We start from the raw sequence: 19,506 nt of genomic DNA on the forward strand, positions 1-19,506 counted from the left end.
GATACATATTTGTTGATATATGTCCTTACTTGTTGAGTATATTAACTATTTCGCTTACTACAAATGTCCAGAGCGGAACTCATATATTTTTTTTTTTTTTTTTTTATATATATATAGGATATTGTTACTGATTCTTTGCTGTTCCCGAGACGCGTGTCAGTTAACATCTCCATTAAAAGCTTTTTCGGTAGAAAACCTTTTTAAAAAGAATTTCAATAGTCAGCGTAAATTATAGGTCCACAGAATCTAAAGGAAGACTGTAATTTAGCTGGGTTTTTTTTAAAAAAAAAGAAAAAAGATGGTAGGAGATGAATGTTTACTTTATAACGAGAATGTTGTTCGTAATGTTTTTTTCTTAATAGCCGTATTGTTGCAGTATTCATGTGTAAATTACCTGTTCTAGATAGAATCAGTGAAATAAAATTATAGTTTTCTGTCCCACGATTATGCTCTTAGGCTAAAGGAGACGGATGATAAATGAAATTATTGGTAGAATAAGAATGTGGAAGGAAACGGGAGAACTCTGAGAAAATCCACAGACTCCCTGTTGTCGTCCACACTTACATGGCCTCGCATCGAACTAGTACCCTCGCACCAGAGATGAGCGCTGCACCAATAAGCCAGTGTCTCGTGTCCGTTCTAGGTCATTTCTGCACTATATGTAGTAATAAAAATTGAATTTGACTTTTTGAAGCTATAAACAAAAGAAGAATATTTTCAAATATGCAGTTATTAGTATAATTAGATATCCGGATTTCAATATGCAGAAATTAATTACATCTCAGTATACCTCAAACTAAAATATTATCTCCGAAGTCGTTTCGAAACCTGTTTTAGGGGCAGGTCACCGAAAAGAAGAGAATTTACTGGCAGTGAAGATCTGAAGCATGATACAGAATCAATGCAATCTATTAATAAAACTATAACATATGTACGTAATCTGATGTTTTATATATGGCAAAGAAAGAAGCTAATATTGAATCAATACAAGGATTCATTAATAATGATAGTAAATATTATTATGAGGTTTATATTACTTTTGGATCTGATGTATATAATTCTTACGTATTCAAAATAAAGATAGAATTTAGACGAAATGCAACTCAGAAATAGTATTTCATATCTAAGTCTCGTTTGTGAATCTGTGATCAAAAAGACTATATCTACTACTATTTTAATAGAGGAATAAAATATATGTATAACAAATTAGATTTTATAGAGTAGAATAGGAATACCGTTATTTTTTTTTTTTTTTTTAAAATTACAGTTTATTGGGAAAATTACTGAAATAAAGTAACAAGTTACCTAATGGATATACGAGACGTATTCAAAAAGTATCGAACCGTATTTTTTCCCGCGTAAACCAATGGAGCACGGGAGACTTTCTTCAATGTAGATGTTGAGGAAACATTCATGCGCAGTCGTGATTTTTTTTTTCGCCCACAGACAACATCAATCGCTGGCAGTCGGCCAACGAGTGAAGACGTGTAGTGAGCGGTCGTCGGATTTCAGTTTTTTGTAAAATGACAGAAAAAGTTGAGCAGCGATATTGCGTCAAATTTTGACAAAAGTTTGGCGATACCCAAGCGGAAACCATTCAATCGGATCGGTGCATTCAATTTTGAACGAGAATTCGGGAATGAGGAGAGTATCCACAAAATTTGATTCAGGCTTTCATCGCCAAACACAACATTCCTGTGTATCGTCACGTTCCCTACTCACCCGACATGGCTCCGTGTGACTTTTCTTCCATTTTCCAAGCTGAAAATGCTACTAAAAGGGATCCGATTTGAGTTAAGAGAAGACATCATGCGGAATGCAACAGCATAGTTGCTCACCATTGCAAAAACTTCGTTCCTGAAGTGTTTCCAACAATGGCAGGAGCACTGGAAGAAGTATGTGTGCGTTACCAAGGAAACTACTTTGAAGAGGATTATTGTTTCAGATTTTCAAATCAATAAATGTATTTTTGTCAAGCAGAGGTTCGATACTTTTTGAACACACTTTGTATATATTTGTAAGGGCTGTTTTGCATCCCATTTTATCGTTGGATGAATGCCCAACTCACGAAGCCTACTTTCTAAAACATGTATCTGATTCAAGGAAGTGTTGTGTGTGTGTCAAACTTGCATGAATATGTATCTCAGCAATGTTCCTTTTAATTATGTTGCCAGTTACCTACAGCATGCTGCAATCCTCAGCACAGTGTGCAGTTTATGTGGTTATTACTATGAATTACCAATTTATACGCTTAAATTTTTGACAATATTTGTTTAACGAAGTTAAGCTTGTGTTATTGTAGTAAAAGTAGTTATAAATACTCGAGCTTTTGATATAACGAAACGAGTATATAGTTTAAACCAGTGATGGCTAAATGATGACTCGCGGGCCAATTCCAGCTCGCGAATAAAACTAAAAAAATGTATTATTTCTTCCTTTATTAAATTTCATGCGTACCAAGAAGAATGTAGCTGGCCATCATAGTATATCTGAATCCAGGACCGCCAGTAAATTTCATGAGCTCTAGACGAATTTCATGTCCCCCTCCCTCCATTGTTGTCAACTTCGTTTTTATGAAAATAGCCAATCAATCCTGTATTATCAATGGATATACGGCGTTTTCACCAAAGAGTGTTTGTAGAAAAAATATGATCATTTTGTTGCTGTCGAAAAACAATCAATTAAATGAAGAAAAATTATTTTGACGGTGCTCGAAACCACTGTTGGAATCTACATTTCACTTTTAACTGTAAAAATTATTTTCTGTAACCTTTTGGTTGCCATGCCCATTCTGCAAGATAAGGACCATAAAATACCATTCCAAAGTTTCAGAAACATGCAGATTTCATAGAATTTATTTCAAGTGTTCGTGGCCCAGGCCGTAATTGATCTATACACTGAAACAAGAAGCAAGATATCCAGAATAGAGGAAACATTCAGAAAAGTATGACCCAAAAATTCAACGAGCAGTCACTTCGGGGAGGGGAAGGGGAATGGTTATTATTTTATCCTGGCCTGCAATGTGTCTTAATTTAGCTATCACTGGTTTAAATGATAATATCTGCCCAATCTGCCCAATGAATACTAGGTATAAGGGTTTAGAAATACTATATTGTGTATAAGTCTAGAGTTATTTTATTCAGAGGAGGAGGTCTCCATCATAACTTCAAAACCAGAATTATATAACGACAATTTCGAAAATCTCTTCTGGTGTTAGAAAATACAGGATAATTTTTTTTTAAAATTCATGGATTTCATTTCGGTCTAGAATTTCTAACAGAAGTCCAATTTTCATGTGATTTGTAGCAAATTATCAAGGAAGGATGGGAGATTTATGGAACTGTGTTTACTGGTTTAAATTCATCCCAGGTAATGTAGCCTACGCCTCAAGAAAAACAAATATTCGCCAGTGTACCGTACAATTGAAATGAAGTTTTGGATTTTTGAAGCTGAATTGCAGAATACAAATTAAGTGAATGTTAACACCCATAAATCACATGTTGAATAACTATAGCCATTTTCTTGCAACAGACGACTGAGGGGGTTCTTGGGTGACCTAAAAAGTCGATAACTGACATCCTCCACAACACCCGCCTGCGGGGTTCGATGCTTCCCTCTCTCGATCAGAAGCTAGAGAGCAAATTTGTTCCCTAATGCCTTTTGCATAGCAACAAGAGATTTCATTCTTCAAAAACTTTTAACGATAAACACATGTTGTTCCAAAGAGTACACCATTCTCACTGTGTTCTAATCACAATCACACAATAGCACACAACTGTACTGCACAACAATTCTCAATACGACGGCCCAGTTCCCTGTTTCTTGTTGACCTTGGCGAAGTTGCTATTTAACGGAGAAAACTCAAACCTCCGCACCGCACCTCATTCCAGTTGTAAGGTACACTGGCGATTTTTTTTTTTTTTTAAGGCGTGGCCGATATCACTCGGGATGAATTTAATGCAACAAACATAGTCCCATAAATCTCCCGTCCTTCCTTATTTGCCACAAATTGCATGAACATCGGACTTCAGTTAGAAATTCTAGACCCAAATGATTTTTTTTTTAATCTACCTATATTAGTTATTCCCGAGCTTTCGGCTTTCTGTACACTATAGATTAAAATCGTATTTGGTTAAAAGCTTTAATTGTTTACGTTTAAAATATGTATTTATTTGAGTTTGCCCGCGAACACCTCAGACCCTGTATCATGTTTATACAGCTATTTAAAGATTTCAATAGTTTTTAATCAGCAGATGGCCTGTACAGTTTAACTCGATAGCACATGTAGCGACATCTATTAACATTACTGTTTATTATTAGGATTAGAGGGATATACAAAGACTTAATTGTTTACCGTTTATTATTGGGATTACAGAGTGATCTTTAACCGACCAGTGAATATTTTTTTCCTCTCTTATATATCAGGGTGTCTACTGGTCATAAAAGTCATGAAAGTCATGAAAAAGTCATATATTTTGCTTAGTAGTCATGAAAGCCATGAAAAAGTCCTTTATTTACCCAACTGGTCATGAAAATCTGAAATTTCAGAGTATATTTTTATACTTCATACTTTTATACCTCATACTGCATGTACTGAAACAGTTGTATCAGGTCAGTAATTGTGAGAATTTCCCCCTCCAGTTAGTGCTGGCTAACTAGTACTTTACTGTCTTCCTAGCTGCTCCCCATTTCATCTTCTAGTCTCTGTAATATAACAACAACTTCTTACTGTCCAACTTTCTGATCTGCTATTTCTTTACTTCTAAGAAATGTAAATTGTGTATTTTTGGGCCTTTAGACTTATGCAAATAATATTATTCGTTTGAGTTTGCAGATTTTAAATTTGATTATCTATTTTTTTTAAACGAATTTCTTTTATAATTTGTTTTGTCTTTGGGCAGTTCTCTGAGTGCTTAATTTCAGACAAATTTCTGCTAGATGGATAATTAATTATACTCAGAATTAAAACTTCAAATACAGTATAGAGTGATTCACTGGTAAGAGCAGGCCCGTATTTAGGTAAGTGCTATTCTGTGCTCGAGCACAAGGCAGCAGAATTTTAGATTCTTTCTTTAAGATTCACAATAAGTGATATTTAAGACTAGCAACCCGCATAGTTCCGATGCACCACTGATGGTAGGGGTTTATTATTACTAATGGTAAATTTTTATCGCCATGGTCATGAAAATTTGAACAAAAAGGTCATAAAAAGTCATGAATTTACTTTCTGGTATTCCAGTAGACACCCTGTATATATTTCATAATTCGTGAAAAAGTACGATTTTCTCGAAATACTGATGTGATGAAGCGTGTAGAGCTATTACTTTACACGCATTCGTTGTTCGCTACTCTTAACGAAGTTTAAAAAATGATCTTAACGACAATATATACGTTATGAAATCTTTTTAGTGGATTTTTATTGAAATATAATACCTCATCATTACCTCAGTGAAACTAATGGAATAAAAATGTAATAATAAAATCTATTTCCGTAACATACAGGGCGTCCCTAAAGTCTTCCCAACATTGCAAAATTTAATTTCAAAGAAACTTTTATATTTACAGTTATACGGCTTATGGTAAAAGAGGTGGAAAACCCATAAAGTTTTTTTTCGATGCCGATACACCTCCACATAAGATGCTTTTGCTGTTTTTGTGCATGTACGTCTAAGCGATATTCGATTTCGCGTTATGTGTTGTGCAACATTTCTGGGATTATATTAGCAATGGCGTTCGTTACCCTTGTTCTCAGTGGATTCAGATTAGGCATATTGTTGCTCAAACTCTGTCCGTGACATAACCCACACGAAAAAGTCCAGAGGAGTGATGTTCGGCGATCATAGTAGCCAATTTGCAAGGCTGTCGCGCCAAACCATCTCTCAGAAAATGTCTCATTCAAAGATTCTTGAGCGAGAAATTCCCAATGTGGCGAAGCATTATCTTGCTGGAAAACTATGTTTTGTCAGTCATTTAGTTCAGATGTTACCAAGTTCCCTGCGTATCCAGGCAATTGTCACTTGCTATTGTACGCTTGTAAAAAAAAATAAATAAATAAATAAAAAAATAATTTAAAAAAAAAGACTTTTATGCCTGAAGCCGCACCAGACATTCAGTTTTGGACTATGTCACTCTTATTCCATAACAGCATGAAGATTTTCTGAACTTCAATGTTCGTACATTATACGTGTTCACACTTCCCCGGAGATGTGAATTAGAAAAGTACACACGGAGCAATTATTCGTTTTCATCGCAAACGGCCAGAAAAGCAAAATGACGAAAGAGATAATTTTGAATCAAAGATTGTAGACTAGACTTATGTGTATACAAGTGCAATATCTTGTGTAAAATTCTGTGCACTATCAAGTACAGAAGAAGCAAAATGGGTAAATTAGAAATGACAGCGTTAAAACGCTTCCTGCACGACTTCCTCTTGTCTTCATTGTCCGATAGTGGAAGTAAAAGCACTCTTGGTCTTCTTGAATTTCGCATACCACGCAACAGTGTTTCTGTAATCAGAAGGAGGTCGTTCTAGTTCCTCTTGAAATTCGCTGTGTAGTAATCAACGAATGGGTCTCAAGTAAAAGAGCACATGAACTGAGCTTTCTCGTTTGCCGATACCATGTTCACTATCAACCATTTCAACGCTTTCGATATATCCTTTACTCTCAAATTGCACGCTATTGAAATATGCATTTTTAGATGGCACAAGTGTGACTTTATTTACTCTGATATGGACCGCCACTCCACGATTTTGGACGGCCCTAGCTCTGAAACTATGCATTTTAGACAACAAGACCATATGAACTGTTTTTTTTTTTCTTATTTTGGTGTGAGGAATCACTTCTTACAGTTTGTCGGTAAAATTCATTAACACTCTGTATAATATAAAATATTCACTGCAAAAATCACCGCAAAAGTTTAATGCATACAGACACTGATACAGTTTAGTGAAGCCTTCATTAGTTTGTAGTGTGAGTGTTTTAATACCAAAACTAGGAATTCGGAATTGATTCGAGTTTACTTTTAGATAATTTTGCTGACCATTCTTGTAATTCCACTGGCACTTCAAGCACTAAAAGCATCGAGAAGTTGAAACTATAAACCATATTAAATATTGTATTCAATAATACATGAAGTTTCTTAAAGTTGTAACTACATAGAATGTCTTTGCATAGTCATACTTGTAAATTAAAGTTTTTATTATTCTTTAACTGATATCTCCTTGTTCATTGTCTTTGAAGAACCTTTGTAAACTCAGAGCATAAGGTGTAACTAATCCATGTAGGTCCTAAATATTAACTTCGTATGTACCGTTAGTTTAATGCATGTCCACATGCATAATGTGAAGAACAATCCGTCGAGACCTAGACAAGAAAATATTTGTAGTCTGTCTCAAAACTAAATTTTTTGTTTTTAGTTAGTTTCTGTCCGGATAAACTTTCGATATCATTTTCTTCAATATTGACTTTATAAGTTCCGTCTTCAAAATCACCCATTCGGTAAACTTAGTGTAAGATTCGGAAGGTAGGTATGATATGGAAAATTAAAGTACTTCATGTGGATTAAAGAATGTTCCGGTGTGGTTTGCGATCTCTCTCTTATGTTGATAATTTAACGCGTTTCATTGAATTGGAAGTAGATAGGTACATATTGATTTTCCTGTAAGCACAGTGATAAAAACAATTAATTGATAATTGAGAGATGTTTTCACACATCTTCATATAAAATTATGTTTATATATCGCACTGCTTTTTTGTCCGGTAGACTCTAAATGAAATCCGGGATATAAACCCTTAACCTTTTATTACAAACTTCTTATAAAAATCTTTGAAAGTCTTTTGTAAACGTCTAGATGTTTTTCAATGTTCAATAAAGTCCTCAGCACACAAAAGTGGCTTCAGAAAAGGTTCCAAATGTCAGGTAACGTGGATAACTCCTTTGCTCAATGCAGCCATAGGAGATGGTTTTAAAGGAACTTTCGTAACCCATGGCGTCCCCAGGAGAAAGATGTTGATAGGTAATTGATTATCAACTGATCGATTGCTTCTCGTGAGGTCTTTTATAAGCCTCTTCTTGAAGGGAAGTCCATGTAGGGGTGATCGGCCGTCTTCGTGTTTCGTCCGAATTCTTTTTCGTGACTTCCTGGAGGCGTGTTCTTTTTACGACATTTATTATCGTTTATTTATAAGCGTAAAACCATAGATTTAATATATTTCGCTATTTTTATGTCAGGGCATTCATCTCAGGACTGTAATGCAATTATTAAAATATATATATATATATATTTAAAATAACTACATTGTATTTTAATCAAAATTTGTTTATTTTTGTGAAAACGTTTCTGAATGATTTTATTTTAAAAATTTTGCTTGAATGTTTGCAGCTTGAAATTTGACGAGAAAATCTCTGTAATATTGTCTTGCATGAATATTTTAATGCTAAGTTACATTCATTGTGTAATGAGAATTTGAGCATCAGACATCAATCAGTTCAGATCATCTTGTAGTGTAAAATATCAGTGTTATTTCGTATTGATTAATACTATGCATGATACTATACATTAAGTTCCATAATAATTATATGAATAGAACTAGCAATGGAGTTGAATAGTATCTATGGTCAACAAGAAGAGGTTTCGGAAAGAGTTGATATACCATGTGACTCAGTCTCATAGAATCGGAATTCGGAATAATTGTTCCAATATGAAGGGAAAACCTTTCAGTAATAATAAAAGTTAACAATCACAGAGGTAAATATTGGCAAAATTATTTTTGAATTTTTAAGAAGTACTATTATAGAGCTTAATATTTGGATAGTACTGCTGCACTGTAGAGTACTTGAGCCTTTATTTGTTCCTGGTACTTTACTGAAATAAACCACAGACTTTTCTATTTAAGTTTTCCCATACATAGATACAAAACATTTTGATCGTGTATATAGATTTCTAAGAATACATTTCTGATAAATAGTGATATAAAGTACGGAAGGGAAAAGTTTGTAGAGTGATAGATGTGTTCCTTTTCTGTGCTTGTCTGTTATGCTTTCTTCTACGAAGTTTTGCTGTACTTGATTTCAAATATTACTCGCAATAAGTCTTTTTGTTTGATTGATTGATGTATGATATGTATTTGATAAATTGCATGGCTTCTGTTTCTTTTTTCGTTTAGGAATTCTGTTCATTTAAAATCTTCCTCTCGGGCCCAGACCATCTTTGTCAAGCCCAATGCCTCTCCTTCCCTCTCAAAGTCGAACAAGCGAGAAAAGCATAAAGAAAAGAATCGGGGTTCTTCATCGAGGAAAACGATGAGTGCTCAGGTGATTCCAACAGGGAACAGCCATTGGTACACTGACCAAGATATCCCAAATGCAAATGCTACACCAGTTATTGAACTGCGACAAGAGGTATGTATGTAGCAAAATTCACGAATAAATATGTGTTAAGTTATCGATCAAGAACGGGTAATACAAATATAGAAAATTGATATATTATTATGTGAAAAATAGATTTTTAATTAGAAACAACGTTATGAATTGTTGAGAGATGATAGCTGTGGAAGATAGGATATATTTACGATAGAGATATTGATATTACTTATTATTTTAGATGTAATTTGTATGATGATATATATATACGTTCTGTTAAGATTACAAATTGCTGCTTTAATATGATTTTAAAACGTTCAACTCAACAGAATGATGGTCTAAATTACTTTGCGAAATAGTCTATAACGAACTTCTGTAATCACGTCTGCCTGTCTTTCGAGAAACATGATCACACAGATAACTGCATTTCGATAACCTGGCAACAAGGACTATTTACATATATGTAAACAAGTTAGAAAACACTTTGAAGTTGTTACACTAGAACGGTCATGAGTTACAAGTACATTCAAGTGGTGCGTTATATATAGTCAGACGAGGATTACACTTCAATGTTAAAACGTTATGTAGATACGTCAAAACTTTGTCGGCATTCTGACCACTTTAAGTTTCCTTGTGCTGAGTTCTTTTTATCTATGACGATCTCTGAACATTATGAAGCACAGTTGGATTGAATAAACTTTATTTCAATGTAATGTTTTCATTTTTTTTTTTTTTTTTTAATGCACCTAATAATGCTCTCAAGGAATTAAAAATCATGAAAGAAAAACTTGAAAAAATAAATATTTCTGAGAGTTGAGAAATGTCTCGTTTAGGGGTGATCGCACTATGGTGATTGTGGCGCATGTACCAAAGTTATTTTACAGAACTTTGCAATGGTTACTTTTAAAATTAAACAGTTCTTATCAAAACGCAATGTGAAAACTCTTTGTTATTTAAAAGTGAACATACAAAAACAAAAAGCTTGTAGGGTCGTCATAATTACTTGAGCTACGAAGGGCTCAATAATAATAATCGAAGAGTTTAATCACTGGCATAGTAGCGTGGTAGTGGTTCTAGTTTTGATTATCACCCTGACTAATGACTTACTTGTTAATCATTAATCTGATGATTTCGATACTCATATTACAATGAATAAAGAAAGAAGACAACTGAACTTCATACATAGGAGCTATTTCATGTTAAAATTGTAATCTGTGTAGAGCAGAGGTCAGTGAAAATGAAAGTAAAACAAGATAACAATTCTTAATCGTAGGAAATAATAATAAGTAAAATATGGAAGTAATTTCTCGACTCCTGAAGAACATCAATTCGTGTTAGAAGTTCCTGAGTAAAGTCAAATAACGTAGGTTATGGGTAGACAACAAATAGGGTATTTTCTGTAGATCGAGTGAATAGATTTATGATTATTATACTTTTTCCATAATTAGATACGACGGAAATGGAATCTCCAAATAAATAAAAAAAAATCAAAGTATGACACGTTGAATCGATTTGAAACACATTTGAAAGGAAAACAGTGTCAAAATTTCTTCTAAAACAATGCATGATCTTGAGATACTCGTAACTATAATAGAAATTCTATACCTGTTAACTCAGTATCAATAAAGCACCTTTCCTAAAATTGCACCAAGAATATCTGTCATTAATTCTCCTAGATTGCATAGATTAACAATAATACAGGTATTGTTGTATTTACATTGTTCCAGTTTTGTTTAGACTATTAAATATATATACTTTCACTGAATTATATGAATGTAGACTTCTTTTTGGAGGAAAATTCCTTCTTAGCCTGTTCTGTTATTTCTGAACGATAACACGTATTCCCGTTTACAAAACTTAACTAGATTCCCATGAAGTAATAACATACGTCAGTGATAGCTTCATACTAATAAATCGACTAATCGTCTTGTACTGACCATCTTCTTGTGAACGTTTAGTGAAAGAAAACTTTGTTCTGTGCCGTCTCTATATTTTTTGTTTGTGTAAGAGTTCTCGTACTTGGTAGGTGTGCATGGAAGGGGAGAAGCCTTTTCTGCAGCGGATGCATTCTTTCAGCAAAACATTGGTAAGTAAGTGTCAGGGCAACAAATTAAACTTTCGAAAACTACACTGGTTGTATATGGCTTGATAACAGCCTAGAAATATTCAAAAGCTTTTTTCTATATTTTTTTTTCCCTCAAGCTCTACCGTGAACATAACTGTGGAATAACTTTAAGAATATGTAATTCTTATTTTACTGCATTATTAAGGACAATTCTGTGAATGAGGGACAAGTTGGAATTAATATAACATTTGCATGCAAGATGAATTAGAGTTCAGTTGAATGAAGAAAGCGTATTTCTCCAAGCATTTCTACTAGTTTTTTGCAGCCGTCGTTATCGAGTACAGGAACAAAGAAAATAGGTCAAAAGAAGTAAGCTCTTCTATAAATTTATGTATTTTTAGAACTCTTAACTTACATCTTTTAATCTATTTTCTTATCAATGTACAGAGTCCGCAAGAAAAATTTATACACTGTTCAAAAAAAAAAATCCCTGTAAATATCATATTTCTTAATTAAATATAATTATTGTTGAGACATTACGTAAAGGTGACGAAAATCGACTGGAAGCCTTCGAAATGTGGGTGTGGAGAAGAATGGAAAGAATTAGTTGGGTCGAGCGGAAAACGAATGAGAGAGTATTAGAAATGGTGGGTGAGAAAAGTACACTTTTAGATATTATTAGGAAGAGGAAGAGAAACTGGTTGGGACACTGCCTAAGAAGAGATTGTATCATGAGGGACGTCCTAGAGGGTATGGTGGCGGGAAAGGGAGGGAGGGGGCGAAGGAGACTACAATTAATGGATGATATTAAAAGAGAAAGATCATACGTGAAGACGAAAAGGTTAGTGGAGGACCGTGGAGCATGGAAGCTTCTCAGCTGCGGCAAGTGACCTGCCAATAAAGGCAGGAAATACCTATGATGATGATGATGATTGTTCAGATATGTGTCACACACCTTGAAGTAAGCATATGTTTACATTAGATATTCAAAATGTTGGGTGTTGGCGGCCAAATACTTAACAGGACGACGAGCGGTCAATGTATCAATGGAAATCGATACACATGCCTCTGTAATCTTGTGGCGAAGGTTCTCGAGTGTGCGCGGCTTACTTCGATACACTTCATCTTTCACAGCTCCTGTCCACTGACGCTGCATGTCGATGGCATTCCCAAACCTGATAAAACACTTCAAAACATACGCTACTCCAACGTCAAGCGTACACCTGCCCCCCCCTTTTTTTTTTTAAATCTCAGTAACCATGCAGACAGTACCGACATCCCCTGTACCCTGTGAATGCGGAAAGGCTTATATAGGACAAACAGGACGCACCATTGAACAACGTTGCAGAGAACATGAAAATTACATTAGATTATTCCATCCAGAAAAATCAGGTTTAGCTGAACACAGTTTAACAGAAGGCCATAAAGTTTTATTTAAGGACACATCCATCATTACCAAGAGCACCAATTACTGGACCAGGATAGTAGCCGAATCTCTTGCCATAGTTCATGAACTAAACAACGTTAATAGAGACACTGGATTTCAACTCAGCCCCCTGTGGAACCCGGTCATCAGTACCACAGCAAAGAAAACGACACACAAACATCCAGATAACCCTCAGCCAATCAGTACCACGGACTACGGAACATAGCCAGCCAATCACAGCTGCAGTTTTCAGATTGAATCAGCCAATCAGGAACCAGCATTTTCAGCCAATCAGGAACCAGCATTTTTGCCAGCCCAGAGTATATATATCTTATATCCGCTGATCTCTACATAATTGCCCTGATGATGAGAACGATGACAGCTCTCGAAACGTTGGCCTATCCACCAGTTTTCACCTGGCTGATTGCCCGAGAAGAACTTTATCATCAGTACCGACATATGTTGGGCAAAAACCTATACTACAATATACTTAAATATCAGAACAATTGTCACTACCAGTATCCTGATAAAGAATGACAAAGAGTGTATACATTTTTTGGCGGGCTCTCTATAATTAATGATGACAGTTGTATAATGTAGTCAAAATGATTGGAGAAACGACGAGATCGGCAGGCTTGGGAACTATCATTTTTTAAATTACTTATTTTATTTTTTTTATGTCTGTGGTAAGGGAGTACGCCTTAATACGAGGTTTAAAGGATTTTAAATGACGTCTTTGATTACTGAAATAACCAAACATTACTTACTAGCTAAATTGAATAGTTGTCAGATTAATTGGTCATGGCTTAATCGGCAACGTGACAAACTCGGCTACTCACGTGAATCTTTACTATTGCGTTTTTTATTTTTAATAACTCCGAGCTCCGATTGTTAAGATAGCAATCGTAATATTTTGTGTGCTCATTGTTTCTACGCTGCATTTACACTTTTAGATAGAGAATTTTCAACAGCATATTTCACATTTACAAATAATATTTTCGCATCGTAATAGAAATTTTGTCTTCTGCTTTATTGAGACACGTTCGGTCATGAAATTACACCCATAGAAAGATTTATAGAAATGCCTTAAAAGATGACTGTAACGTAGTCAAAGAAAGTAATAAATGCAGTGATCTGGAATCAAATTTTCACGAAATAATTGTAACATTATAATATTCCTGAAAAATTATTGATTAATTGCAGTTCCAACGTTATTTTTATAATCGAGTCTATATGAGATGGAATCTACCTCCCAAAAGTGTGACCCGAACCACTGCTCATGTTCATATCCGAGGCAAGTGCCCTGCACCGGGGATCAATTCCGGAACTTCCTTCATAGGAAGCACACTTGTTGGCCACTTGGACTCAAAAGAGCTTGAAAAATTATGTAAGAGAAATATAATAAATAATTTTACCATATATGTTACTCTGTATTGTATATATGTTTGCGGGTAGGTAAATTTGTCTGTTTGTAACCTATTAATACCCACTTTGAGTTGATTTGTGCACTGAGTTCTAAATTAAAAAAAAAAAAAAAAAAAAAATGATACAACTGTAGCTTCACTAATATTTTGTACAAAGACTAACACCATCATCGTAAAATGTTTGTTTATTGTGTGGCTACTCTTTAAATTGTGTCATTTTCTATTGTTGAATGTATTTCGACTTCACTTTTATACTGTATATACACGACTATATGTCAAGGGATCCACACTCATTATATATATATATATATATAATTGCGTCTGAATGCCACTCATTCTAGCTTTGGAACTTCTTTTATAAAATAACAGACAAATTCTGACCAAAGCATATATTAACTAATAAATAATAGCGTTACAGTTTCGGCAAATTAACTTTGCCTTCATCAGACACATTATGAAATACAATTTCTAAGATTACAGCTTATATACTTATTAAAGTGAGAGGAGGTATTCCATGAACCAATCATATTCGTCCTTTCCTTTAACAATTTTTTAATTAATACAAATGCAACTTTTAATGATCAACTTTCACTTAAGAGCTAAACTTTTAATTGGCACACCTATGTATGAATAACTTTCACTTTTGAAAAACATAAACTTTTAATAGTCTATCCGTTGTTCAACACACCTGTTTTAATCTCTTCTTTCTTCTCTGTTTTATCCAATATCTTTCTCCATACCTCATGTATATTTAGTCCGCTATTCCAATTCATAAGTTTCTCGCTTCCTTCCTTTCTTATCCATTCTGCCTCTTTCCATTTTCTTATAATGCTTCTTTTCTCCTTTTCCAGCCCCTCTATGCCTTCCCAGTCTATTTCATGTCCTGTCTCCCTTACATGTTTATATATAGCGTTACTATCTCTCTTCAATCGAACGTCGTCCTTGTGCTGTTTAATCCTTTCTTGTAACCTCTTTCCTGTTTCTCCTACATAACTCATATCACATTCTTTGCATTTAATTCTATATACAACCCCTTCATCACTTATTTGAATCTCTGTTACCTTCCTTTTCCTCGTTCGCAATGCATTTAACATTCTTCTGCTACCTTTTCTGTACGTTCCTACTCCTTCTTTTCTCAATAAGTTTTTTAAGACTTCCGTTTTTTCTCCTATGCTCTCTATCCCGAACCATCTTTTCTTTTCTTTTTCTCTATCTTCTCTCACTTCCTTCTGCCTTCTGCCCTCTTCTTTCTTGCTATTCCTCTTCAATCTATCCTCACTATATCCATTCTGCATTAATAAAGTGTGAAATTGCTCTATGTCTTCTTTTCTCTTCTCGTCATCACTATCTATCATTCTTATCCTTCTCTCCATGTTTCTAATAAAGTTCCTTTTAGTCCCTTCATCTACATCACTTCTTCTATGGCAATAAACACCTGCTGAGCATTGTTTCCTATACCATGTTGTTTCGAATCTCCCTCCTACTTTCCTTATTGTCATATCTAAAAAGTTTATTTTCCCCTCTTCCTCTAATTCTACCTCCAGGCTTATTCCTTTTTCTTTATCTTCTATCCTTCTCACAAATTGCTCGAATTGTCTCTTCGTTCCTTTCCAAATACCTAAACAATCATCCACATACCTGCAAAACATAATCAGTCTTTCGCCTCCTTCTTCCTTAACTTTCTCTTCCCATTTATTCATCACAATTTCTGATAACACTGGGCTTAATTTCGATCCTATACTTAGTCCTTCCTTTATTTTCACTAATTTTTCTCCTATCGTACACACGCTGTTCTCCCATATCAGTTTTAATGCTTTTATCACTTTATCTTTCTTCCATTTCCTTACTGTTCTATTCTCCATTTCTTCTTCCAATACCTTCAAAATATAATCCCTTCTTAAGCTGGGAAACAATGCTTTGACATCTACGCTAAACATCAGTGTTTTCTCATTTCTTCTTCCTATTTTCTCTATCATCCTCTTTACTTCTTCTGTATTCTTAACTCTATTACTTACTTGTTCTCCCCTTATTTCCTCTGCTATTATCTTTATTTCCTCTTCTAATGGTTGAAAAATATTCTTTCTGCAATCCATTACTGGTCTCAACTTTACCTCTTTTTTGTGTATCTTCGGGAATCCTTTCATATCCGGAATTCTTCCTTTTTCATCTAATAACTTTCTAAAGCCTGCCTTCTTCGCATTCTTTATTATCTCCTCTTTAACTTCTTCTTTCATCTTTCTCTCACCTATCACCTCGTATGTCTCGTCGCATAATTCATCTAATTTCTCTTTGTACCATTTTTCTTCCATTACTACTACTGCTCCTCCTTTATCGGCTTGTTGTATAACAATGTCTTTCTTAAGCTCTTAAATCCTTCTTTCTCTTCTTTTGTAGGATTCCCTATTTGTTTGTTCATATTCTGCCTCACTATAGCAGCAGCTTTTCTTCTTATCGTGTTCCTTTCTTCCTCTTCTTTTATGTCCATAATTGCTTGTTCCATTGAAAAAACTAATTCCCTTGTATTCGTCTTTTCTTCCCTCACTTTGAACTTGTATCCCAAATCAAGGCATTTTTCTTCTTCTTCCTTTAGTATTACGTTTCCTATCTTCACAACTCTATTTGCTTTTCCAGTGCTATTTGCTTTTCCAGTGCTTAAGCCCAGTGTTATCAGAAATTGTGATGAATAAATGGGAAGAGAAAGTTAAGGAAGAAGGAGGCGAAAGACTGATTATGTTTTGCAGGTATGTGGATGATTGTTTAGGTATTTGGAAAGGAACGAAGAGACAATTCGAGCAATTTGTGAGAAGGATAGAAGATAAAGAAAAAGGAATAAGCCTGGAGGTAGAATTAGAGGAAGAGGGGAAAATAAACTTTTTAGATATGACAATAAGGAAAGTAGGAGGGAGATTCGAAACAACATGGTATAGGAAACAATGCTCAGCAGGTGTTTATTGCCATAGAAGAAGTGATGTAGATGAAGGGACTAAAAGGAACTTTATTAGAAACATGGAGAGAAGGATAAGAATGATAGATAGTGATGACGAGAAGAGAAAAGAAGACATAGAGCAATTTCACACTTTATTAATGCAGAATGGATATAGTGAGGATAGATTGAAGAGGAATAGCAAGAAAGAAGAGGGCAGAAGGCAGAAGGAAGTGAGAGAAGATAGAGAAAAAGAAAAGAAAAGATGGTTCGGGATAGAGAGCATAGGAGAAAAAACGGAAGTCTTAAAAAACTTATTGAGAAAAGAAGGAGTAGGAACGTACAGAAAAGGTAGCAGAAGAATGTTAAATGCATTGCGAACGAGGAAAAGGAAGGTAACAGAGATTCAAATAAGTGATGAAGGGGTTGTATATAGAATTAAATGCAAAGAATGTGATATGAGTTATGTAGGAGAAACAGGAAAGAGGTTACAAGAAAGGATTAAACAGCACAAGGACGACGTTCGATTGAAGAGAGATAGTAACGCTATATATAAACATGTAAGGGAGACAGGACATGAAATAGACTGGGAAGGCATAGAGGGGCTGGAAAAGGAGAAAAGAAGCATTATAAGAAAATGGAAAGAGGCAGAATGGATAAGAAAGGAAGGAAGCGAGAAACTTATGAATTGGAATAGCGGACTAAATATACATGAGGTATGGAGAAAGATATTGGATAAAACAGAGAAGAAAGAAGAGATTAAAACAGGTGTGTTGAACAACGGATAGACTATTAAAAGTTTATGTTTTTCAAAAGTGAAAGTTATTCATACATAGGTGTGCCAATTAAAAGTTTAGCTCTTAAGTGAAAGTTGATCATTAAAAGTTGCATTTGTATTAATTAAAAAATTGTTAAAGGAAAGGACGAATATGATTGGTTCATGGAATACCTCCTCTCACTTTAAGAAGTATATAAGCTGTAATCTTAGAAATTGTATTTCATAATGTGTCTGATGAAGGCAAAGTTAATTTGCCGAAACTGTAACGCTATTATTTATTAGTTAATATATGCTTTGGTCAGAATTTGTCTGTTATTTTATATAATTGCGTGTTTTACAACTGATCAGTTCGTGCAGGATTTTACTGAATAAACTTCGTGTGTGTTTAATAGATAAATCCTTTTATAGTTTATTGTTATTATGGTATGTGGGCTTCCATAATCAAATAATTTAGTTTAAAGATATAAATTGTGAAAGAATTCATGTTATTTCAGTTGTAATGTTAAACAGTTTTCAGCTGAATATTAAAATCTGTAAAGTTAAATTTAAAAATAATATATTCCTTTAAATAACCTTTAGATACTTATGTTTTAAATTTTCATTTCGTCTTTTCTTCCGATTTTTAATGTAAAAGCGTGTTTTCAATGAGGATACGTCAAGCTGTATTGCTTATGTAGCATTTCTAGGCACTTCCCTCTAAGTCATGTCTTCAGTTTAAATTTAATTTTTTTAAAAAATGTTCCAAAATACGGCAGTCTTACGCATAACTAAAGTACAAGTATATAAGATGCAGTAGTTTCGAGATGCAAGATTTTGATGCAACATTTGTCCTAAAATAGTTCTCGTGTCCACCCTGTTATTTTTACGTCATTCTTGCCGTCTTAAATATTTTCGCAATGTAACTTACCAGGTTTCAGAACAGTGATGGAAAACGAACGCAGGTTTGTGTGCTGTGCTAGCGGGCTTGCTTTCTTCACGTGTGTTGGGTGCCTCAGTAGCTTGATAATCTTTTCTTTCTTGTATTTGTTTTCATGTGTAAATTCTGTTTGTTTCGTAGCTAACACCAAAGAGGCCTCTGAGGTCTGAAGTTGAACGGGAGCGGAGGTTGAGCCGTCCATCCAGTGGTCAGTTTCAGCCAATTAAAGTAACTGGTTCTCCAACAAAGTTAAATGGAAGCAGCGGGAGTAATAGGGATTCAATGGGTAAGTGGACTAACTTATTGTAGTTCGTAAATTAGGTTTATGTGAGTGTAAGAAGCATAATTCCAAACTTTTTTTCTTTTTCGATCCCACTAGTTTCGATTTTATCAGAATTTCCTGTACTGTATTAAGTGAGGATAACTTGTACACAAATGAAAGGATTTTGGAATACGGTTACTTGTATTTCAGCTTCTGTGTTTTCTTTGTAAGATATTATAATTCGAAAAGAGTTTTATTTCAGAAGTGCTTATGAGTTTAGAGAAAATAGCTAATAAAATTGCACATCAGCGTATGCGTCGGGTCAAAACTCGGTGAATAATCGGTGTAA

General features: G+C 34.5%; 1 protein-coding gene across 9 annotated transcripts in view; it reads left to right on the top strand.

Annotated features, from left to right (window-relative positions):
• The window catches only part of LOC145667074 (dedicator of cytokinesis protein 1-like), a 172,607-nt gene that overhangs the window by 136,979 nt on the left and 16,122 nt on the right, over window positions 1-19,506 (top strand). For 7 of the 9 annotated variants that reach the window (XM_081734781.1, XM_081734782.1, XM_081734786.1 and 4 more), the window contains 3 exons: window positions 9,168-9,402; window positions 11,390-11,449; window positions 19,037-19,181. In XM_081734781.1, coding sequence (XP_081590907.1) covers window positions 9,168-9,402; window positions 11,390-11,449; window positions 19,037-19,181 — 440 coding nt within the window. The remainder of the gene's footprint in view (window positions 1-9,167; window positions 9,403-11,389; window positions 11,450-19,036; window positions 19,182-19,506) is intronic. The other 2 variants (XM_081734783.1, XM_081734788.1) reach the window with 1 other exon arrangement.

This window comes from Thermobia domestica, chromosome 12 (genome assembly GCF_964235325.1).
Source record: "Thermobia domestica chromosome 12, izTheDome1.hap1.1, whole genome shotgun sequence".
Taxonomy (NCBI): domain Eukaryota; kingdom Metazoa; phylum Arthropoda; class Insecta; order Zygentoma; family Lepismatidae; genus Thermobia; species Thermobia domestica.